This window comes from Prunus persica, chromosome G4 (assembly GCF_000346465.2).
Source record: "Prunus persica cultivar Lovell chromosome G4, Prunus_persica_NCBIv2, whole genome shotgun sequence".
Taxonomy (NCBI): Eukaryota; Viridiplantae; Streptophyta; class Magnoliopsida; order Rosales; family Rosaceae; genus Prunus; species Prunus persica.
In genome coordinates this window covers 10628876-10652432 of record NC_034012.1, presented here as the reverse complement: position 1 = coordinate 10652432, position 23557 = coordinate 10628876, and the positions used below count along the sequence as shown (strand labels likewise).

The window sequence follows — 23557 nt, the reverse complement described above, 5'->3', positions numbered from 1 at the left end:
GAAAGGGTGTCAAATTAAAAAAAGATAACGATAATACGAGAAGGAAAAGTATATGGCATGTCAATTTTGAGTGAAGAGATGAGCGAAGCTTCCGGTCAATGTTTGAGGTTCTGGAGTCTCAAGACATCCACAGCCAGCCACGTGGCCAATAAGAAAAGTCCCCCTGGTTAGAGAACAGAAAAGTCCCTGGGTCTATTTCGCTTGTCTGTGGAGGTGCCTTGCAATTAAACCCACCCATCTAATTGGAATTGAAAGATATGTGTGTAACTGTGTTCATTGCCCCAAAGTCTTTTCTCCATCTGTCTCCTCAGTCAAACTTGAACGACTTGGGTTTTTTTTTTCACGCACACATACTCAAATTTGAGACTATTAATAGTAGTTTATATTAAATTAAAATAGAATATCGCTTATATATAATATTAAAAAAAAATAAGACTATAAATAGTAAAACTCTGTTTAATTCCCAATTTTACAATTTTAATTCACGCAATTTAACCTTCCCAATAGCGAGAAGACTAATGCACAGGCATTTCAACCTTCTGATCAGAAGCTCATGCCCACAGCAGTGCCTACCAAAATTTTCACCCCAACCCTTTATTTTATACCCAAGAGTTACCACCCTACGAAAAAAAATAAAAACTAGCTATTTTTAACTGGTCATGTAAATTCTACCGTGGCCATTGAAGCATAGAAGAAGCACACGCCAAGAAGACGCGACAAGTCATGCAGTGCCTGTTAGATTCATAAAAAAGCCAAGAGCCCAAAAGGAGTTCCACACTGCAATCCACATTTTCTACAAATACTACGATGTGACAATTTACGTAATACTTGACTATGAAAATTGGTGCAGTAAACTTAAGCCAAATTATGATTTTGCTCCCGTTACGAGAATCCTTCAATCTTCACCACTATTTATTCATGTGATGCGAAAAATCTATTGAATTACTCAAGGACCCCAAGTTTGAATGACATTAGACAATTAAAACTGCTATATTATAAGTTTAATATGTTATCGCTTTTTTCGCCTAATTCTCCTACGATTTAATGTATTTTTTTCCTACAATTTGTACCAAACGATCTTTTTTCCACTTCTAAGTTCTAACTAATAATGTGGCGCACGGTCCCCCTCCTGTCCTTTTTCAAATTACAATAACCAAGCAAATCAATCAAGGAGTGACTGATTGAAATATATTAAAAGATAATATGGAAAATGTAATGATCAAAATTTCATAAACAAATAAAAACAAAATTATATCTCAGATAACAATTTATTATTACGATTTTATTGAACTAGAATAAATAAATAAAAATAAACCTGAAACAAATTCCTCTCAAGTTCTAAGGTATGTAATAAAATCTAAAATAAGATAATTAAAAAAAACTAAGAAATCCTAATAAAATCATTATAAAAAAATAAAAAAGACACCCCACAATTTATTCCATTATTATTTCAAACAGCACCACCCTGCACAAAGCTGTTCATCAGAGCCACACTGATAAAAACAACGGAAGACACCAGCACGCTCGAAGGAGCCGTTACACTATGCGACGCTCCACTCCCCGCCGGTCTCGGAGCCGTCGAGTCCGCTGTCCCGGGCGGCGGAGAAACGGTTCCCGGTGGTGTGGGGCCCGCAGACTCTGCGGACGGGGCCGGTGTGGGCCCCTCGGAGGGCGGTGTGGGCCCCTCGGGGGGCGGTGAGGGTGGAGAAGGAAATGGTGTAAGGGATGAAGATGGACCTGGCGCTAGCGCTGGAGATGTTGTTGTTGATGGGGATGGTGAGGTGGCAGGAGTGTATCCCACTGGTGATGGTGAGGTGGCAGGAGGGTAGCCCACTGGTGATGGTGAGGTGGCAGGAGGGTAGCCCACTGGCGATGGGGAGGTGGCAGGAGGGTAGCCCACTGGTGATGGGGAGGTGGCAGGAGGGCTAGCCACTACTGGTGATGGTGAGGTGGCTGGAGGGTTAGCCACTGATGCTGGTGATGGTGAGGTCCCAGGAGGGTGATGAGGGTACTGAGGAGATGGAGATTTGGGGGATGGGGAGGTAGGGCTGGTGCTAGGGGGAGTTGTGGGAGCAACAGGAGGGTTTGGTTTGTTGTGATGCCTAACAGCCAAGACAACTATGAAGAGTTTCTGGCCCTTGTCACAATTACCATTTTGCCCACTGATGAAGTAGAATGGCCCAGACCTATCCAAAGTGAACTCTGAGTCACCACCATCTAGCTTCTGAATTGGGTTCTTGGTGTTGCACTTGAAGAAGTCATCCTTGTTCACCACAAGCACTGAGTCTGTTCCTTTCTTGTACTTGAAATCTGTATGTGTCACATGCATTCGAACAAACAATTATAAATTTCCAAACTAATCCAAAAAATTAAGCAGAAATATAGGATCTCTAATTTATGTTCTAAATTTTTTGTCCTACTATGTCTTCGTTTTAGGCATAAGCTCGATATCAGGAAATAGCCAGATATTTGCGCATCTAACACAAAGTGTCATTTTCTCTTCTGATATATGTCTGAAACAACGTTGTTTTCAGTTTGAGAGTTTAAATGTAATTTTAGACTAAGCACAATACGAACAAAAAGACATCTAAAGAGGATCAGACTCAGAAAATGATCAAAAACGAAGAACCTATAAAATATTAGAGAGAGAGAGAGAGAGAGAGAGAGAGAGAGAGAGAGATTTGAGCATCTTACATAGAGTGTCATTGACCTGGAACCTGTTCCTCCCAGACCAGTGGATGTAGTTATCAGAGGGGTTCAAGACCCACCCATCTTTCCCACCAACATAGAATCTGTTTCCTTGTGTGGAAGAGAAACACAAGCCAAAGCAAACCAGCAACACAAGCCAAGCAAATCTCCCAAACTCCATGAGAGAAGAATGAAAACAAACAAATCAGAAAACAAGATGATCAGCCTCACTGTTTCTGTTGCCCTGTATGTATATATATATATGTATATATATAAGCAGTGAAAGTGAAAGGGATAGAGATTTAGATGCACAAGCACCAAAGAAAGAAGAAGATCTCCGCAGAGAAAGAAAGTAGGGAAAGGAGAGAGAGAAGATGGAAACAAAAGCTGGTAAGGGGCCTGCGTTATAAAGACTTGCCCATAAGGCCTTGTTTTTCTTACCGTTGCAGGAGCCTTTATGCGTGTCAAATATGATATAGCTACGTACGTTTCGTGCATTGGCTGTCGTTGATCTTCTGCCATATTGAAGGTTCACACGTGGCGTCATCCTACCGACCTAACGGTTTTATTGGGAATTTATTGTCGTGTGTCATGTGTGGTGTGGCTTATCAAGGTTCAAAGGTGATGTGGATTAGACATTTTGATTTCCTTATTTGTCATGGTTCTTGTGGTGGTGGCATAGATAAACTCAACTCCTAAATTAAAGATTTTATTTGAATAAGAAAAAATAAAATAGAAAAATCACAAAAAGGCTCCTTTCTTTGAACTGTAAAGAAACATATTTACTTACAAGAAAATCTAACATGTTATGTTGCGAGACTGTAGCTCAACTAAACAGATTTTTAATTAAATATCTCTTATATTGGAATCTAACAACGCAATAAGATAAGATTAGCAAGTAGATTTGTAATTAAATAATGCCCTAAATTGAAAATCTAACAACGCAATAGATAAGATTGGCAGGCAATAAAACTCCATTATTTTGTCATTTCTTATATAAAGGATGTGTATACAAATACTTATGTATAGAAACAATATATTTTGCCAATTTTTTTTCAAGACCTTTCTATTAAGAGGGGTGATAGCATATTAAATTCACATATATTATACTAATGCTAGGACTCGAATCCAAAGCTTTCCCGGAAGGAACAATTGCTCCAAACCACAACAGTAATGGGTCCTTTGTTGATAATTCTAATTCTATGTTGTCTACTTGTAATGTAAATTGGGAATTGTTATTATCACTTTTAAAAAAGACATCTTGCTCTCCTCCATTTGCAATTTCTATTTTATATTTATGTAAGGAATGAGTGCACGATGACTTTTGTAAAGTGTGAATAATAACTCTCTTTAAACTTTCCTTTGAAAATAGAGTCCCCTCCTCCTCCTCTCAATCTTCTTTGAGGCTATTGTCTTATTAATACAATCATACTTTTCTTAACCAAATTTTAAAGTGCCCCTTTCTTTCTTTGTAATTTTCTTCTTTCCCTTTCTCACCATCATTGCTACCCTTTCAACATCTCTTATTATCGTACTTAAACTCTAAATTTTGCACCGTTCAAAATCTTAATGAGTATTTTTAATAAAGTACATTTCGTTCAATTTTTTTGCTAGGATCGATAATGAGTAGATAGTTAATATAAAATGTAAAATGATGGAGTATATAATTAAAATTAGGGATTTTGTATCAAGTAAAAAATTAGTTTGGTTGTCACCCTATTTCCAATATGAGTGTGTGTTGTACTAAACAATGGCTTTTGTTTAATTTAGTATCCCCTAACCTCAAAACGGTGTACAACACAAAGTAAATGACCGAAACAAGAAAGGTGGTTAAAGGGTTGGTTTGTTCCAGCTCAACCACTAAAACCTGGGCCTTAAGAGCACTCTATGTTCGATTGGGCCTCCATGCCATCATTTTCTTTTCTTTTTAAGAAAGAGTGACGGTACTGTCACCCAATAAACTACTCATGCCACCCACGTACCTTTAAATTGTTTTATTTACAATTTTGTTACTCTCTAAAATTACCTATAGTTATATGTTAATATTTCAAAAAAGAAAAACTTGCTAAGCCATCAGCTTCCATGGCAGCACCTTCAGATGGGTGGCTGAAGAAATTGTACCCGGACTTTGTGGTCAACATTAATAACAATTACGAGAAATGTCTTCGATTACGGGTTCCGTCGGCTCTGTTCAATGAAGTAAGAACAAATCAATACAAAGTCTGTTTTTTCTTTTCCTCCATTGCTCAAAGGCAAATCTACAAAGAAATGCTTGCAAATACAAATATTAGAGACACCTGATACATATAATATGGGCAAGGTGCCAGGGGCCTCCACCATATGAGAAAAAAATTGTAGTAAACGACATCAAGAACAACAAAACGGAAAATTATAAATAGAAAAAAAAAAGCCAAAATTCAGAGATGACGGTAGATAATGAATATTACAAATTCCTTTTTTAGCTGGCCAAATGTCTAGGAGAGCTTTTGAACATACTGTGCCACATGAAAGCTCTTGAAAGCACCATCTCCAGCTCTTGGTGAGTCCAGTTATTAGTGGGAAGGTGTTGAAGAAACATAACCAACTCTTGGAAATCAAGCTTCAGAAGCTCATCTGACCACTGCATATCAAATCATAGTGGATTTCAAGTTATTGGCATCAATTCTGTTATGAACGAAAAATTTAGAGCAGTTTAAGCAGACCATGGCTTTACAGCAAGAATATAAAGGAATATATAGCCAAATAACACAGAAAATAGCCTTTCAGATTATCAGCTGTCAAATTGACTCGAGCAAAAGAAAAGTAACAAAGGAACAAAAGTCATTCTATATGAATCTACAATTTATTCAAAAAGGAAAAGTGTTGTAGTTTTATTCAAAGGTAAAATTTGAAGTTGAGAGAATAAAAACAAAGTAAAACAATTAGTGGACCAATAAGGGATCTCAATAGAACCACCACCCAAAAGTAGTTACCACCCCATAAGGTATACAAGTACAGAAAAACCCTGGAGAAATGGTAAACATGGGCCAGGAAATATAGCAAAAAAGCTAATGATATATATAAGGCTACCTTGTGCATAGTGATACTTGATTGGTGAGCAAGAATGCATTTATGTCCACCATTTCTGTTAAATGGAAAGTAATCTACAGTGCATTTCAGTGATGAACGTGTTGCATGCCATGAATGCAATTCAAAAGGTCTTTAAAACCTTATATAAAGAGTCAAAATTATCATAAACGATGAGATTTTTTTCCATAACCAAATCTGTCAAGAAGGATAGCCTCTCGACCCCCCCATCATTTACCAACTGGACAGCGAACTTGTTAATGGACAAATAAATAAAAGTACACGCTTCCTTATCACATGCTCACAGCTAATGCATCCAAATACGTAATGAAACCAAGGAAACTATATGTTTGCAGTGGTAACAGTTTCTATCTTACCGTTAAAAGAAAACTGGCAAATATATACACAAGGAAATCTGGCAATGCATCTCCTTCGGCAAGATAGGTATCCCACAGACGAGAAATGAGATGGAAAGGAATCTAAGCAGCAAAAAGAAAGAATTTCCATTAGCTTTGCAATAAATGATAAAAGCACAGGTCCAGGCCAAATCTGTTTAGAATTATTCTACCACAATTCAAGTAAACCTCAAGATTACAGTTGGTCAACTTTATGCACTGCGCACAAATATATTTTACAAAGAGGAAACTATAGCAAGTACAGAGAAGAGATCTGTAGAAGCAAACCTCGCGTATTAAAAGACAGTTGAACCACCGGAAAGCAAATTGAAGAAATTCCAGCCCTTGCTCCTCCACGTGTCTGGATACAGGTTCTAGTGCAGTAGAGGAAAAAAATAATGAGTACGTACATCAAAGATGATAGCAGAACTTTGACGTGTTTCATGCATCCTAGAGCATGAGGTATTGCCAGTGTCTGAAGATATTAAATGGAAGTCTGAGTATAAGAGCAAAAGTTGGTCTTTCCTTCAACAAAACCAACACCCCAAAAACTGCTCTCGCCAGAATTCACTTATAACAAACTCTCACTATAATATGATGCGCAACAACATTTTATTGCATCATGAGATTCAGAAAAACTGAAAATGCCCCAGTGCGCCTAATATAACGAACAATCTATTTGATTTTTCATTATAATATTTGAAGCATTTTCTTTTTGGGGAAATTATATGAAGCATATTTCTTTTCTTTTATTATAGTGTTTCTGAATTAACACTACAAATATAAACTTCCTTTGATCTGTTTCTACATGCTTAAAACATTCCATTCTTTAGCCCGGCCAAAGCCATATGTGAAGCCATGCCATTTGTATCTCTTGGTGGCTGTGTATAAGTCCAAATATACATACAGAAAAGCAAAGAGATTTCCATAATGAAAATTACGCCAGAGTAGACTTCCCTATTTATTTATTTATTGAATAGAAACTTTATAAATTCAAAAGAGATAAACAAAGAAACAAGCAAGTGGATAAGGAATCCACAAGAGCAAAACAAAAGAAAACAGCAATCTCAAGACCAAAACAAACAAAGGAAAGAAGGACAAGAACAAACAAGGAGGCCACCCAGGAAAAGAGAAAATAGCAACATATCACTTCACAACCGCTAACAAATCTCGCATAATAGAAGAGACAGCCAAATCCTTAAAAACAGGAGTAACCGAAGCCCATAACGCCGCCCAAAACTTCACTCTATCCCACATCTCAGCCAACCCCACACATAATAGAAGAGACAGCCAAAAATAGACTTCCCTATTCAAAATAGGTCTAGCAAAATTAACCAAAATGAAGCTTATAAGTACATATACAAGCGTAGAAGCATCGGTTGATTCACTTGATCCAGTAAAAAGCGTGCAAGAAGCAGAAAATAAAAGCAAAAAATGGGAGTTACCATCAATCCGCCTGACCACTTCCTTTAGCTTAAACACAAGCCTCTGGATTCCCGGCTGAGCAAAAGTGTAATGGTCTTGCATACCTTCTAGTAAATTTGATAGGCACCAATAGCAATCAGCCTCTATATTAGATATTTTATCAGGAGATAAATCGGAGATCGACCAATTATCCACACTCCCATCTAAGTATTCGGACAAGAAAACAACTAGAAAGGGAGTAACAAGATCATTTATTCCCTGAACATATCCACTTGCAGGATGTCGAATGGCCCTGAAATACATGAGAAGTAACTTGAAAAGACATAACTAATAATCATAAAAATCAAATAATTAAAGAAAAAGAAAAAATAATAAAATGATGGCATCTTGAAACCATACTCCACATCTAGACCAGTTTTTTTTTTTTTTTTTTTTGTTTTGAAGCTAAACTGTTGGACTCCAAAAACTGCTCAGAAAATAAAATAGAAACAATTCACGCTATCAAGGTACCAGGAATTGTTATCTGCATCTGATAGGCTAAATTTCTCAATTAGAGGAAGAAGAGGGAAGAAAAAGGAAGCGTCACATAACTGAGGCAAGTTATGCGTATAGAAGAGCTTTTGTCACTACTCACTATTTCTCCCTGCTTGGTCCACATCTACATAGAGACCTACCATGAAAACCCCATGAAATAAACCTAGGCTCTTTAAACATCCTGATTAAAATGACTAAATAGCAGCGGAAATGTAGCAAACATGTATAGTTAAGTGACAATTACAATATGAGAATCATGCCCCATGCCAGCCCTCTAAATGCACAATGTCAAGAACATTAAACCTACCTAAAGATAGTGTAGAGAGAACATGTACATATTAACTTAAACAACTCACTATCAACTTGACATACTATCTCAGACAGTTCAGAGCTAGACCTACTTTGGGAAAACCAATAGGGCAAAGACAGAAATTCTCATTCATGTCTGATTAGTAATAGCGAACCTCTAAATCTCTAAACAGGACAAAATGTAGAAGAAAAAAAAAAATTGTATAACTGTTCCATGCTGTCATTTCAAGATAATCAACATGTGTAATGAACCAAAGCCCCTTAGATGAACCCTATAACAAAGATAAATGGACTGGAATTCCTAGATTAATAAATCATACGCCTTTAAATCAGTTGCAGATTTTACACTTTCGTTATTAGGAATCAGCAGACCAAATAGATGCAACTTAGCACAATCAGTAACACTTCATGCAATCATTTCTCTTTTCCTTGTATGAACACATTCGATGTTACAAAAAATACAGCAATGACCAAGAATATATGGGCAAATGTAGTATTAACCATGTGTAAAGGATGCGCTCCAAGGATTTTTGGACTTGCTCTTGCTGAAAGAAAGATACATCTGGCACAGTTCTTGGGCAATCAACAGCAATCTAATAAGGACAACAAAGGTAATTGTAAAAACCAGGAGCCACATATTAGAACTAAGAAAGATGGGAGCTTTTTTAACATTTAAAACACCTGGCGAAGCATATTTATCTCATCTTCTGACCGCTCAGTATCCGGAATGTCATAGTACTGAGAAGCACAGTCAAGATACTCAAGGCGTTTCCTTCTTAGAACTCCCTCCCTTCTATCTGAATTAGATGGTGCATATCCCTGTTGTCAGTTCATATTTTAAATTCAAAAAAGCCACAATGTTTACTAGATAAAGGCAATCCAGGTTAACAAAAAGGCAAATAAAGTGAACCCCTTTTCTAAGACATAATGCTATCTTCAAATACATACTTCAGAACTTCCACTCCAATTATAGAGAAAAAAAAAATTCACAAGAAAGAAAGAAGTTAAAACGAAAAGTGATATAACAAAGTAACACATGCATAAAACTTCAAGTTCAAAGCATGGGCTGAACATTGGACACCACTGAATGAACTAGACACCTATAACCCAACTGCATGCATCAAACGTTTTAAACTTGCAATGAAAAGAAATACAGAATACAAAAGGAAAAGACAAGGTAAATAAAGAAAGTGGGACACAAGGAGGACCTTGCAGCTTCTATGTCATTAATATAGAGGCAGCGAGCTTACCAAAAGAAGCCTCCATACATCTGGCCGCATATATGGTGGTACCCCACTCCAAGCCAACTCATGCAACTTCTCTACATAAACAATTAAAGACTAAATTCAAAAAAGAAGGAAACAAAAATTCGAAAAAGAAGGAAACAAAAATATATATCCACAGCTCAATTAGTGCTAAAAGGAAATTTGTAAAGGTAACAGATTAATCAAAATAGTGGCCTAAGCTGCCAGAATGAAATGCTTCTGCATACCAGTAACAATAACAAGTGTGAAATTTAGATTTAACATCATAAGGATGCCCACTAATCATGATGATAGGACTGTACAACATTGTGAAGCTAAAACGCAACAAACAATATGCCAGGGTATCATTTTGTTCTCTCCTTATCTCCGTGTAGTACTGGGGACTAGGGACAGATTAGGTTTTGGGAGGTCCCGTGCATAGCAGGGAGTCTCCTGTGTGCAAATTTTCCGTGTCTTTATAGACTACCCAACTCTCATAATGTATCAATTGCCAATAAGTCTTATGTCTCCTTTCCATAAAGCTGGAGATCTCTATAGAAATTTGCAGCTTCGTTCAAGACTCTCTTTGATTGAGAATTTTTCATTAGATTTCATTAGCAGTTTTAACACTAGATAGAATTGGACTCTTAAGTCTTTGGGCATTTTAGTTGTTATTTTACATAGGTTGATTGATGAGTCATCTCTCCCCCTTTTCAACCCCTATCATATGATTTGGAGGGGCAAAAGTACTGTGTAAAAATATTCTTTAGATTATTGCTCGTGGTAGAGTAAATACTTGTGGTTCAAAAGAGACCTAAAGTTAATCTATCTCCTCATGGGTGTATTATGTGCAAAGGGGAGGCTGAAATATTGACCCTTTTTTCTCCATTGCTCTGCTTCTTTAAAGCTTTGGCACAAAATGTTCATGGAAGCTTGGCCATGCATTTTTATGGTTTCTGAGAAGCACTATCCTTTTGGAGGGGAAAAACAAGAACTCATGTGGAGTTGTAGTGTATGGCTATAGGGTTTGCATGGATGGAATGAAATAAGAGGATATTAACAGATTCTAAGAAATCATCGAAGCACCATCAGAACATACTGAGAAAAAAAAACACATTTTACCTTTATATAACCTTCATGAATATAGTGGCGGGAGAGAAGAAAAGCAGGGGAAAGGGGGGAAGTTTAAAGAGAGAGTCCTTATACCTAATATGACTGTTGTCCCTGAAAGGACCTTTGTGAACTTCATAACTCTTGTAGAATCCGTAGCTCTAGCTCCCATGACGGATTTTTGAGCTCCTTTGGAAAGATTCTCAACATTCGAAGTTGATGATTTTAACTTATTTGAATTTGCATTATTGTTGGGATTGCTTAGGCTTTCAACTTCTTCCTATTTTAGAAGTAAAAGTATTAGTAGAATTTCCAGCCAATCAACTATGGCAAATGGTATGTTCTTTTCAAATTTATTAGACAAAAAGGATATCAAAATAAACCTCTAACGCCTTGGCTATGTGATCACTTGTATCAGCATCATTGAATGAGAAGCTCCTTCCATAATTGAGTGAGGGTTCTTGTAATTTTGAATGATCTAGCACATTTGATCTCCTGGTTAGTAATACTTTACCAGGCATACTACGACCTTTGAGCAACCTAGATATCAGAAAAATATAATCAAAACATAAATAATAAGATATTGAACTAATTTGACAAACAATACGTTTGATTTGTTTAGAACAACATTTAGCTTTCATCACAAACTGCTAGGATTCCAGACACTAGAGATATCAGATAGAAAATTATATAATGAAACAATGGAAAGGAGTCATGTTTTTATAACTTAGAAGGCTTAGAAAATCTAATGCAATGTTCTTATCAATTTGATAAGCACAACAAGGGCATTTTAATACCAAATGCAATTATATCTACAATTTGCCAGATTTGGATAATATTAATGGCAATAATATACCAGAATTTTCACCATACTTATGATTATTACATATAATGAACCAAACTATTTTACACTACGAATCTAAGACAAATTAGCAAATGCTTGAATCAAGAAAATAAATCCAGTAAAAGTCAGAATGTAATCCCCACCAATTTTCCGGTATGTGACATCAATTTGAGGTCAATCTTACAAAATCGGTGGCCGAGTAAACTAAGCAGAAGCAACAGATCAGAACTATGAATCACATATTCACTCTAAATTAAAATGGTCTGATTGCTTCTGTGTTGCCACATTTTCCCACCAACCAAAAAGAACGGAGCATGAATGAATTTATCCAATTTAAGAACAGAGATCTCCCAAATCACACTACTTTTCTCACTGATTCTGATCTAATATATCGAAACCAAAAAATCCCATAATCCTTTTCTCAACCAACTCTCACAATTTGAAAAATCAAAAGCTATACTTTACGTGTTAGGACCAAGTCAAATCCTCAATGTAATGAATTGGAGCCATTAACGAGTGAGAAACGGCATTCTAATTAGTGACAGTTTAATAGTTGATTGGAAAGATAGAAACTTTTCCTGAATGGGTTTTCAAATCTGAGGAAAATCACAAGCAAATATCAATAAGAAATGAGAAATTAACAAAAATCATATATACGCAAGGAACTGGATTGGTACCCTTGAACATTTCTGAGGGTTTGGTTGAATCTTGAATCGAGGGTTGAGATAGGATTTTCTTTCTTCGACTGATTTTCTTCTCTGTCGGAGCTTTGATTGCTCTTGTTGTTCATGGTTGCTCTACAAAATGACCATGTTGCTTTTTTCTGTTATTTCGGTGCCTGTTGGTGCTTCTCTCTCTCTCTACAGTACGCATGTACAGAAGAAAGGTAGGAAAATAATATATAAAAAAAGAAGAAAAAGTCCAACTTTTTTTTTTCCTCATAAAGATGTATCATCTATGCTATCTGATCTGATTTATCCCAATGTCACTTTTTTTTCCCTTCAATAGTCATCACTTTCATGGCGGGAATGGTGGTAACTAATTGGGTGATTTGTGCAGGTTAAACTCAACGAAAGTAATATTAAAGAATCTTATTGTTTTTTACTATCGTAGTTTATGCTAATCTTTAATTGATAATTAATTGTAACAATTGATATTTAACAAGCTGAGCGCGGCAAACTATCGCTGCTTGTATATTTTTTATTTGTGTATAGAATAAATTTGGAATTTCATTAAGCATGATAAAAGATATCCGAGTCAAATAATGTTTTTTTTTTAACCAACTAAATTTTTAGTCTAGTGGTATATTGTTCCACTTGATGGTAATAGGTCTTAGTTTGACTTATATGGATAGCGATGATGATATATAAATTTGTGATAAGTTCGATATTTAGTTGTGACTAACCCCATGTAAGGTGTAGTTTTGTTGCGGATGTATTGGCCCCATAATAAAAGTATCTTGTATATATTCTATTATTTGTCCGAAAAAGAAAAATAATTATATTTTATAAAATAATATTTACTTTTCGAATAATTAACATTTAGATCAACCAACGGCTACTAACATGATATTGAGCTACAAGTGTTTTACATGTGACGGACTCATGATTTTAAAAATAAAAAAAACAAAAAAAAAAACAGAGGAAAGAGAGGTGATGAGAGAGAGTCTAGAAAAATCAAGTTATTTATAGGTTAACACAACCACAGTAAACTTGGCTATCAATAAGAGTTAAAAGTAATGTAATTAGTTAGAGTATCTTCGAGGGAGATGTGAAATGCAAAATGTTAAATTTGAATTTGATGGCTTATGTGACAATTTGAAGTTTTAGAAAAAATTTAAAACTCCACTCGAAATCCCAAATATCATATATTTTTATTATATTTTTAAAAATAAATAAGGCCCATATGATGCAGAAATTTTTAAAATAATAAATGATAGTAAGGTTCATGACTAAAAAGAAAATATTAAAATAATATTTGACATCAAACTTTTTGATATATAGAGCATCTCTAAAGGAGATGTCAAATATCAAACATTAAATTTAAATTTGATAGTTGATGTGGCAATTTTACATCTTACATAACTTTACACTCCACCCGATATGTCAAATTAAATTATTATTTTATTACATTTTAGTGTTGATTTATTTTTAATTAAAAAGAAAAGAAAAATAATAATAAAATATTAATTTGACATCTTACTTTTGAAATGTCAAAAATAACATCTCAACCTTCAACCTTCAATCCACATCAGCTTTGACACATCGGTTAGAATAATGTAAGATATTATTTCTAGCCGTTAAATGTCTATATGGCACTTTTAACATATCGGTTGGAGTTGCTCTAAAGATATCGCTCCGTGATTATTATTAGTGAATCAGTTGTAGTGGGAAGGAAAGAGGTTGCTGAACCATAAACCTAAGCAAAAGATACAATGACAAAAATCTGAGAAAAAGGTCTATGATTAACAATGGTAGAAATGCAGATGGAGCAGAACACACAATTTGCAACTACTACAAATATTCTTATAAGTAACATCTAACTCAATAACAAAAGACTTCATCATCAGGGAAGGATCTTGCGTCTGCGGCGGGGTGTTTCTCGCTTCACGTACATTTTCTCCATTTCATTCAGCGGTCGGCTGGAACCATCTGGCAGGCTTACAAACTTCCAGCCACCACCACCTCCACGCTTTCCTCTGGGTCCTAGTTTCTCCACTGTAAAGTTCCACCCATCCGAAGTACGACGACGACTATGCTTGTGGCAGAAAACCTCCCCTTTCATCTACACACAAGTGAAACCATCAGTTAAAGGGCCAAAGAAAGCGTGAACAGAAAATATGGAGGTACATTACAAAACTGCAGAGTCAATCTGCAGCTCAGTGGGCAGAACGTAGACAGAGAAAAAAAAAAGACTCGAATCACCCTATGCAAAACCTTGGTTATCAACACCAGTCTTTAATGGCAAAGAAAGTGGAGCAAAGACAAGCAGCACAGCCTCTTTCATTTGGCGAGTCAATAGAACCTGAGTGTCCAAAAATTCCCCTGCTCCTTTACCTTACCAGTGGCCATTCTTTTCTGTTTGGCAAAATACCACCCCACATTTGGCGAGTCAATAGAACCAGAGTGTCCAAAAATTCCCAAGCTCCTTTACCTTACCAGTGGCCATTCTTTTCTGTTTGGCAAAATACCACCCCGTACTCACTTGATAACCAATATCCCACTAAATTCATCTCCTAAGAACCAGAAAGTGGAATCATAGACAAATCCACAGCACAAACAATCAAAAGCTGCAAACATCCAATCACACATGGCATTTAAACTTCAATCACCTTATCTGTCAACCCACATCATCAGTTAAGACTCAACCAATATCCCACTAAATTCAACTCCAATAACCAGAAAGTGGAACCACAGGCAAACCCATACGGTAAACAATCAAAAGCTGTAAAGACCCAACTGGGCATGGCACTTAACTTCAGTTACCTAATTGTCAACCAACATCACCAGTTAAGACTCACCTAATCTGTCACTTAAGACTCGACAAATATAGCAGTAATACTTTGTAATACAGAACTAGCTAAATTTTTTTTTATTATTTTCAACGTTGGACTCTCTCTCTCTCATGGAAATGTGAGGCTTATGGAACTTACTTTCTTTTTGTTGAAGTTCATCCTCTGGACAAATTCTTGATAAAGCATTTCATCTTCTTTCATGGAGATCTCATAGTGGACTTCGTCCAAATCTCTGGTGGTACCATCCCAACCCTCTGGCATAACCTTGAAGTCAGGTTTGTAAGGAAGGGAAGCGACATGGAATTCACGGTCATGAGAATTGAAAAATCTGAAAAGAGGAAAATATTCGGGCACTATGAGAAATACAAGGTGGCTATTAAATCAGCTATGCACCACTAGCCAATGCATAAAGCAGAAGTGAAATACTAATAAAGATAATTGCAACTACAATTAACACATCAAGAAACCTTTACTGTCAAAGAAGTAATGCTTCCAAATTGATATCTTACTCAGGACAGGTGTCAAGCAGGAGCTCAACAGAATCATCTAAAGGACGACCAAGCTTTTTTTCCTCTTCTTCCTCCAGCTCCTTGAGCCAAAGAATGGCATGCACTCTCTGCCTCATAATTCTATAATCCTTGGCCAGCCGCTCAACAGTGTAAACCTCAGGATTTTCCTTGTGCAACCGATACATCTCAGCCTTTTCTGAGTCCTTGAGATAAGACCCCCTTGCACCCGGCTCACGCACTTGCTTCAAAAGTGCACTTACCTCTTTTAATCTCTCTCCCCATCCATCCACAAACCGCTTACTTTTCCGGTTCTCTTCCTCCAGTTCCTTTATTCTATCTTCAATCTCTTGCAGACCAGAGATGACTGAAGATTGAGATGTGTCGTCTCCACTTTTCCGTCTGCCAGCCACCTCCCCATCAAAATGCTCCTTGGTCAATCCAGTCGACCATGCGGATAAAGAATCCCAACCCAAATCATCGGATGCGTTATTGCTAAATGTATCTTTGCCATTATTTTCACCATCACCTCCAGATTTGAAAGAAAAAAAACGGGAGGTGATAAATTGAGAAGCTTCGGTACCATTCTTCAATGAAAGCACATCATTGTTTCCCAAAGTGGGTTTACTTTTCTCTCTCAGAAACTTTGCTGCGCTCGTGCTTGTGCCAAGTGAAGTTGAGGAAAGACGGGATATAACACGGTGAAGATTCTGCATAGCCGCTGCAGTATTTTTGCCAAGGAAGTAATCTATTGTGCCACACCACCTGTACAGAATATCCTAAAATCATAAATAAACCTCTTAAGCATCCACGATAGACCTAATGCAATTCCTCAACTCAATTAAGTTCAATATACATACACAGTGACAGACAGACAGACAGACAGACAGACACAGACACAGACACAGATACAGACACACACACACACACACACACCCCACACACACACACACCAAATTTGGAAACTTTACTAATTCAAAACCCCAAATCTTGATCTGATAGCAAAAGAGATGCAAGAAAGAGAAGAACGTCTAAATAAACCCATTTGAGTGAGGGTAATTAGTCCCCAATTCTGCTAAAAGAACATAAAATGAATTCCCCTCATTTGAGTGAGGGTAATTGGTTGCTCACTTCACAACCAATAAACCCATTTGCCCATAGACCAAACAAAGCATTATAACATAAAAAAGAAAAGATATATGCATCTGTATAGAGAAGCACAAGTGCACACATAAACTTTGGGAACTTGACTTTCGAAGTTCAGAAACTTGAATCTGGATGCGGTAAAATATAACAGCATTTGAATAACATCTCAGAAGCTGCTCTTATAAATTGAAGGATTGGAAACAAATTCCTAACTTTTGGTAAAGAAATTAACTTGAGTCTTTCCATTTTGCCAGTACCAAACAAAAGCGCACACAAAAATTGAATTGCAGTTCATGGACACAGAACAAACATTTTCTAAGAAACCCAAACATGAAAACCGCAATAACATAACGAAATATGCATACCCCTTTGTGTATGCACATAAACTATTTTCTAATTAAAAAAAAAAGTAAAAATGTCGGAAGAGAAACAGAAAAAACCTGGAAGAGAGATATGAATAGAGCTGTTGCTGGAACTTGTAAGAATCAATTCATTGAAGCCAAACCCAAATCAAAATTAAATCGCTTCATGATCCATTGATCGAAATCAACGCATTTCTCAGTGAAGAAATGGAATTTTGATAATTTGAGACGGGGAGAGAGAGAGTGAGATATGCCGTAGAAAGATATAAACCCCCCAAACCCTCGCAGGCTATGCATCACAAAACGCACCGTTTGGATGGTTGGTCCATAAATACACCGATTTGATTGTCGGGCGACCCGGATAGGCCTTGACCACGTCCTGGGCCTTGAACTGCACAGCTTGAGGGGCCCGAAACCCGAGACCCGAGACCCGGGTCAAACGTGTAGAACCGTAGAAGTCAAAAAAGGCAAAAGGTCGAGACCGCTGTCGTCCACTACATCCAACCTCAAAAGCAGTTACTGAAAACACAGTCCGAGTGATCAGTTCACCATTTCAGCTCAGCTCAGATTTCGGGTATCCAAATTGACCCGATTCCATCGACCTGAAAACCATGCGGGCTTGATCGGGTTCAGGTTCGCGAACCTCGAAAACCGTTCAATTTCTTACTGAAAACTATGTTCAATGGCTTCAACGTCTTCAGGTACTTTTCTGTTTCTTTTGGGTATTTTTTTTCGTTATTTGCTTGTATATCTGTAATTATCTGCTGTTTGGTGGCTGAGAAAGTGTGGAAAAATACAGGGAAAAAAAGGTGCAACTTGTTATTGGTAGTTAAAGTTTTCCTTTTCTTTTCATTTTTCTAAGATTAAAACAAATGTGAAATTTCAGATTTGTTAATGGATTTGGTTCCTTTACTTTTCCTTCCTTTCTTGATTCCCAAAAGGAGGGTAAAAGATTAAATTTTCAATTGGTGTTGTGAGCTGTCATGAGTTCTTTTAGCTTCCGTTCTCTCTGGATTTTCAGTTTTCTAGCTTCCTTTTTTAAAAAAAATTAAAATTATATATATATATATATAATTTTCGATTTTTGCGGTTTATCATTGGCTTCTTGTCAGAGAAATGAAAATGTATGGTGGTATGCTTGAGTTCTTTGGTTTCTGAAGAATTGAAGAACATGGTCACACTACTAGACACACCAACCAGTATTAGGCCTATTTGCGAGTGCAAGTTTGTATCTATTTGGGTTTGTGATTATGAATTCTGTAACGGGTGGATTATGTATATACATATATATATATATATATTCTAAGAAAATTATTCATCCAAAAAAAAAAAAATTATGTTGGTAGTACATTTATGTCTTTTCATCTGCACTCGATATGAGTTAATGACTTTTCCTTGTGTATTTGCTGATCTTGATGGTTTCATAGGTATTGCTGCATTGGCGCGAGCAATTTTTGGGCCTATCACCAACTAAAGTACCATTTACTTACGTAAATCTCAATGTTACCCGAGGGCTTTGGGAGTTATGGACTGTTTTCAGACTGTTATTCATCATAAGGGTAAGTTTGTATTTATTATAGCTAGCTTGCATAGGGTTTCTATAGTAGGAAGAAGCAAAAAAATGGGTATTATGAATTCATAGTACTTAATATGTGGTGATTCATCAAGGTCCCGTTCCCTAGTGTAGTGCTGTTATGACTGCAGGATAGGTATCATTTAGGTATCCCTTAAGTTGATTCTTTTGGTACCTTTTTTCATTAAACATATCTAAACTTGCAATGTATGGGTTCTGTAGTTATATTCCTTGCCACAACTTCTGAAGACAGGCTTATATGTGGCTGCAGGTTATTTGTGCTGTCAGTTGTTGTTATTCTTTATCTGGTTATCCAGTTTTCAAGATGTCGTGGCAGTGCAGACAGTATTTAACCGAAGTCATGTTTCTTCAATGGCAGAGCTAGGCCTGGCTAATCCACCTACTACTGGGTTCTTTGATCCCATAGAAATATCACCAGCTGTTATTCCACATTACCCAAATCCTGCAGATGATCCTTTGGCACCAATGTACCCAACTTTTCCGACGAGATATGAGCCTGTTTTAACTGGGAAATGTCCTGTAAATTTCTCTACTATATCAAGTGTAATGGAAAAAACCGCATCTGATTGTTCTCAACCCCTAGCAGCACTTGTAGGAAATGTAATATGTTGCCCACAGTTTAGTAGTTTGATCCGTATCTTCCGGGGTCTCGATAGCTTCAAGCCTGATAAGTTGGTTTTGCAAAATTCAGTCGCAAATGACTGTTTTACAGATATCATCAGTATCTTAGTCAGCAGGGGTGCAAACAGTACAATAGCTACACTTTGCTCCATAAATTCATCAAATCTTACGGGTGGGTCCTGTCCAGTGAAGGACATTAGTACCTTTGATAAAACAGTAAATACAAGTGGATTACTGGAGGCCTGCACAACTGTTGATCCTCTTAAAGAGTGCTGCAGACCAATCTGCCAGCTTGCGATCATGGATGCTGCACGTCAAATCTCAGGAAAACAATTGATGATGAATGAGAACAAAAATTTAGTGGGTGGGCTTAACTACACTGATACTCTAAGCGATTGTAAAGGAGTGGTTTTTACATATCTTTCGAGGAAACTCTTGTCAGATGCTGCAAATACTGCATTTCGAATATTATCTGCCTGCAAAGTTAACAAAGGTACATTGTTAAATTATGTACACGACCAATTTATTTTAGACTTTAGGAACTGCGGTTTGAGCATCTAATTTCGTGTTAAGTTTTTTGTCTTGCCTATTGGTGGGAAATGAATAAATGAGGAATACAAAAGAGCAACTCATGCAGTAAGAAGGTTCCTCCATTTATTGAAATCTGAAATTTTAAGAGCCAAGAAAGAAAAAGAAAAGACAATTTGTTTGAATCGATGGTTGAAGAAAAAGGAAACTTTAAAAAAAAAAAATCAGTATTTGGTACTTTCTTTTCTTTTATGAACCATACTATTAATTTCATGCCTAACCTTTCATGGGCCATGAAGGATTCCCATCTCTAGTTTTACCATTGTCGTTTAGTTCTTTATAGTATGAAGTGTTTGAGTTATGTTAATTTTCATAACTATCTTATAGGGTAACTTAATCATTTGTTCTTTTTCACTAATAATTATTTAACCTAATTTATATGTATGCTTTTACAGTGATTAATGTTCGGTAATGGAAAATATCTCAAGAGATAAATGTGCTGAATATCATGCCATGCTTGTATGAAAATTCTAGAAGTTGGTTGTGTTTTGAACAACAGTTTCACAACCTTGATTCACTGATTACCAAATCATGTGCTCTAACGAATTAGTGCGGCATCGAATATATATATTTTTTCCGGTATTGTAATTTTGGTAAATATTCCAGCATTTGTATTATAGTTGTTAACTGTAACCCAGGAACTGGAAAGTGTTGAACACAAAAATCCACTTCAATTCCTGAGCAACAAGAAATTAAGATGCGCTGGCTTTGTGAACAGAAAAATGATAAACCTTTCTGTTTGTTTACCCACTTTTGCTATGGAGTTTTTAAGTTTGAGATTTGGCTTGCTTAACTAGTACGTGAACTATTCACATCTTATTTGGTTTGTATAACTTGATGATTACATCTTTAAGTGGTGTATTTTTGGACTTGTCTTGTAGTGTACATCTCTTCTCATGAAAATGATTCTCACTTGTGCAGTTTGTCCTTTGGATTTTAAGCAGCCTTCAGAAGTAGTTAAAGCATGTCGCAATGTTGCTGCCCCTAGTCCTTCCTGCTGTAGCTCATTAAACACTTACATCTCTGGAATACAAAAGCAAATGTTGATTACAAATAAACAAGCTATAATCTGTGCTACAGTGTTTGGGTCCATGTTGAGGAAAGGCGGGGTAATGGAAAATGTTTATGAGCTTTGTGATGTTGACTTGAAAGACTTCAGCATTCAAGGTACTGATCCTGCTGTGTCATTCAAATTTTCTGCCTCTTTTCCTTTACTATATCTGATCTTTTTTTTCTTTCTGGATCCCTGGGGGCACTGAAGCAGCATATGGTCAACAAGGTAGGATATGTTCAATTTTTTTCCCTGTTTCCTTTATGTATTCATTATATTCATTCCCATGACTTGATATCCAATCTTGTGTAGCATTCTGTATAGCTGTATTCGTTCCAGTAGTTATTTTCCAAGAAATATAAGAATACCTGATGCTGAAAAGCATTGTGTGCTTCATGTGTGACTGAAAATGTATTCTGGGAAATTTTCTTTGGACTGCGTTGTGGATGCTTTATAATGATGTTGGTTACAATGCTAATAGTGTGACTTACTTAAATGGGCGTCAATTAGCTCAGGTGGTTTAACGTATATGCATCCTAAATGTACATATCCCAGGTGTTCTTGAGTGTGGGGTTGGTTTTCATGTTCTCTTGTATTTACTTGACGGAAATGAAAGGAATTCCCTTGCATGCGAAGTTGGTAATCATTATTCTTATTAAATTGATAATTTTGGTTTTGCTCAAATGCAGGGTGTCTACTTAAAAGCTTGCCTTCAGATGTGATTTTTGACAATATAACAGGCATCAGCTTTATATGTGATTTGAGTGACAACATTGCAGCACCGTGGCCTTCGTCTTCCTCAATTTCATCGGTGTCCCTTTGTGCGCCTGGTAACTGATTGGTCAAAGCATAACTGTTGCCATTTTTCTTCATAATATATACTATATGACAGATACTACTGAGATTATATTTATAGAATATTTGCCGTTTTATGTGAAGTCCATGACCTCATGGCTACTACTATTGTTTTGCAGAGATGTCATTGCCTGCACTACCAACGGCGGAGACTTTTAAAAATCTTGGTGTGTACCACTAGATTCTCAAATTTCTGGCTCTTGTTAGTTTTCTCCATTTCATTGATTTTAATGTGTTTAACAAAGTCAAAAAGCGAAATGGACAAACGTCGTGACATTGGAAAAAAAAAACAAAAACAAAAGCTGCCCTGTTTTGTGAAGTTAACGCAATGAGGTATTTACAAAATCCGGGGTTCTTTCAAAGGAATAAATGTTAGCCAAACCAAGGGAAAATCAATTCAGTTTTTGGAAGAAGCCTTTTGTTTTTGTGAAAATGGAATCAGTGCTAGTTGTTTGACATACCAGAATTCAGATTTATCATTTTTCATTTAATGTAGAGACTACAGCATTGAGTTTCAAGAAAATAGTGTTGTTCAAGCTGGCATTAGTCCTGTGTTGTTTCTTCACAATCTTTTCTTATTCGAATGCATTAGCAGTTCCGGAATTCGCATTTCTTCTTTGCCCTTTCTTTAGTACTTTTTCCACCCTAGGTGAAATGTCTAACATTGTAAAGCAATGTTTTGATGCAGGCTGTCGTGGTGGTGAGCTAGAATTTATGTTACCCGTTTTTTCATTGTTTGTTTTGTGCACTTTGTTGTACTGAGGGTTGGGCCGGTTTGAATTAGGGGCTTTTGGAGATTGACGTTGTGTGTGGACTGCCTTGTAGATTTTGAGTAGCCACAATGTATAGCAGTTCTCATTTTATTTTCTCTCTTCAAACGTGCACGCGCACCATGCATGCATGCGAAGCACGTCGATGGAGCTCCTTCTCGTTGTACCGAAATAGAGATCTGATTTATGGACTTGAGTCTAAGCAAAACCTTAACAAAGATAGATACTGTTTTTCTTATTTGTTGGAACAGAAAAGATTGTCTATCAGGTATCAGGTCGGGTAATATCGGATCGAGGGCCCCAATTCTTGAACAATACGTTGAGCAAAATTATGCTGGTTTGACAAGTGATGCCAGAAATTAGTCCAATCCACAACCCCTGAAACCATAATATAATCAAGTTAAGAACAAACATCAAATAATGAAACACTAACTAAATAAAACAGAACAAATCAACTAGCTTGGTATATAAATAACAAATGTCTCACTTTAGCATGTAGCTTGGTCTTGAACCCAAGAAGGCCGGAAATAGCCACGCCAACCAGATATGTGGCCAGATTAACATAGCAGGCCAACTTTTGCCACCCTCATCCTGTGACCACAACCCCAAAAATCATTTCTCATGCATGCTCAAGAAAAAGAATCCATGGGCTACATACCAGGTTAGCCTTTAACTTGGTTCCGCCACGGTCAATAGCTACACCACTAGGAGGCCAATTAGCTACACAAAACTACGTACTATTCTCCTCTTATCTAATAAAATCACTTTATTTCATGTGTCCTATTTTTCCTAAACCCCTTCACACACAAACCAACAACAGTATCAAAACAATACACTCTAAACTCCAACAGTATTAAAAAAGAAAAACTTATATATATAACCGGAGAAATTAATTGCGAGTAGTAATATTATTACCACAACAGCAAGGCCGGTGG

At 36.7% G+C, this 23557-nt stretch overlaps 4 protein-coding genes across 7 annotated transcripts; 1 reads left to right on the top strand and 3 right to left on the bottom strand.

Annotated features, from left to right (window-relative positions):
* On the bottom strand, positions 1239-3137 carry LOC18780644 (early nodulin-like protein 2). The gene is made up of 2 exons (XM_007211462.2): positions 2695-3137; positions 1239-2310 (listed from the first exon to the last, which is right to left on the bottom strand). Exons 1-2 carry the CDS (start codon positions 2867-2869, stop codon positions 1451-1453), a joined length of 1035 nt encoding a protein of 344 aa, XP_007211524.1. The 5' UTR covers positions 2870-3137; the 3' UTR covers positions 1239-1450.
* On the bottom strand, positions 4849-12507 carry LOC18778254 (GTPase-activating protein GYP1). Its single transcript, XM_007213848.2, has 10 exons — positions 12293-12507; positions 11155-11311; positions 10868-11051; positions 9668-9738; positions 9099-9236; positions 8919-9010; positions 7595-7866; positions 6438-6523; positions 6132-6233; positions 4849-5308 (listed from the first exon to the last, which is right to left on the bottom strand). Exons 1-10 carry the CDS (start codon positions 12403-12405, stop codon positions 5147-5149), a joined length of 1377 nt encoding a protein of 458 aa, XP_007213910.1. The 5' UTR covers positions 12406-12507; the 3' UTR covers positions 4849-5146.
* Positions 13954-17428, bottom strand: LOC18779062. 2 transcript variants are annotated; one of them, XM_020562099.1, is made up of 4 exons: positions 17222-17428; positions 15639-16414; positions 15268-15457; positions 13954-14399 (listed from the first exon to the last, which is right to left on the bottom strand). In XM_020562099.1, exons 2-4 carry the CDS (start codon positions 16349-16351, stop codon positions 14181-14183), a joined length of 1122 nt encoding a protein of 373 aa, XP_020417688.1. In that variant the 5' UTR covers positions 16352-16414; positions 17222-17428; the 3' UTR covers positions 13954-14180. The 2 variants fall into 2 exon arrangements, with proteins under 2 accessions (XP_020417688.1, XP_007211452.1); XM_007211390.2 differs by having other exon boundaries at positions 15639-16400; positions 17222-17419.
* On the top strand, positions 17627-22860 carry LOC18781303 (uncharacterized GPI-anchored protein At1g61900). Of its 3 annotated transcripts, none has more exons than XM_020562194.1 (8): positions 17627-17844; positions 18571-18702; positions 18988-19851; positions 20868-21113; positions 21208-21225; positions 21687-21827; positions 21972-22019; positions 22541-22860. In XM_020562194.1, exons 2-8 carry the CDS (start codon positions 18669-18671, stop codon positions 22612-22614), a joined length of 1425 nt encoding a protein of 474 aa, XP_020417783.1. In that variant the 5' UTR covers positions 17627-17844; positions 18571-18668; the 3' UTR covers positions 22615-22860. The 3 variants fall into 3 exon arrangements, with proteins under 3 accessions (XP_020417783.1, XP_020417785.1, XP_020417784.1); XM_020562195.1 differs by having other exon boundaries at positions 17644-17844; positions 21211-21225; positions 22541-22814; XM_020562196.1 differs by lacking the exon at positions 21208-21225.

Coding starts and splice junctions, on each gene's coding strand:
- LOC18780644 (XM_007211462.2), bottom strand. CDS start 2,869: ATGGAGTTTGGGAGATTTGCTTGGCTTGTGTTGCTGGTTTGCTTTGGC. Junction 2,311..2,694: donor CCAGGTCAATGACACTCTAT/GTAAGATGCTCA, acceptor TGACACATACAG/ATTTCAAGTACAAGAAAGGA.
- LOC18778254 (XM_007213848.2), bottom strand. CDS start 12,405: ATGAACAACAAGAGCAATCAAAGCTCCGACAGAGAAGAAAATCAGTCG. Junction 11,052..11,154: donor ACATAGCCAAGGCGTTAGAG/GTTTATTTTGAT, acceptor CTTCTAAAATAG/GAAGAAGTTGAAAGCCTAAG. Junction 6,524..7,594: donor AGTGGTCAGGCGGATTGATG/GTAACTCCCATT, acceptor CTACTGCACTAG/AACCTGTATCCAGACACGTG.
- LOC18779062 (XM_020562099.1), bottom strand. CDS start 16,351: ATGCAGAATCTTCACCGTGTTATATCCCGTCTTTCCTCAACTTCACTT. Junction 15,458..15,638: donor CTGCTTGACACCTGTCCTGA/GTAAGATATCAA, acceptor TCCTCTTTTCAG/ATTTTTCAATTCTCATGACC. Junction 14,400..15,267: donor TGAACTTCAACAAAAAGAAA/GTAAGTTCCATA, acceptor ACTTGTGTGTAG/ATGAAAGGGGAGGTTTTCTG.
- LOC18781303 (XM_020562194.1), top strand. CDS start 18,669: ATGGACTGTTTTCAGACTGTTATTCATCATAAGG. Junction 21,828..21,971: donor GGTGTCCCTTTGTGCGCCTG/GTAACTGATTGG, acceptor ATTGTTTTGCAG/AGATGTCATTGCCTGCACTA. Junction 22,020..22,540: donor GGAGACTTTTAAAAATCTTG/GTGTGTACCACT, acceptor GTTTTGATGCAG/GCTGTCGTGGTGGTGAGCTA.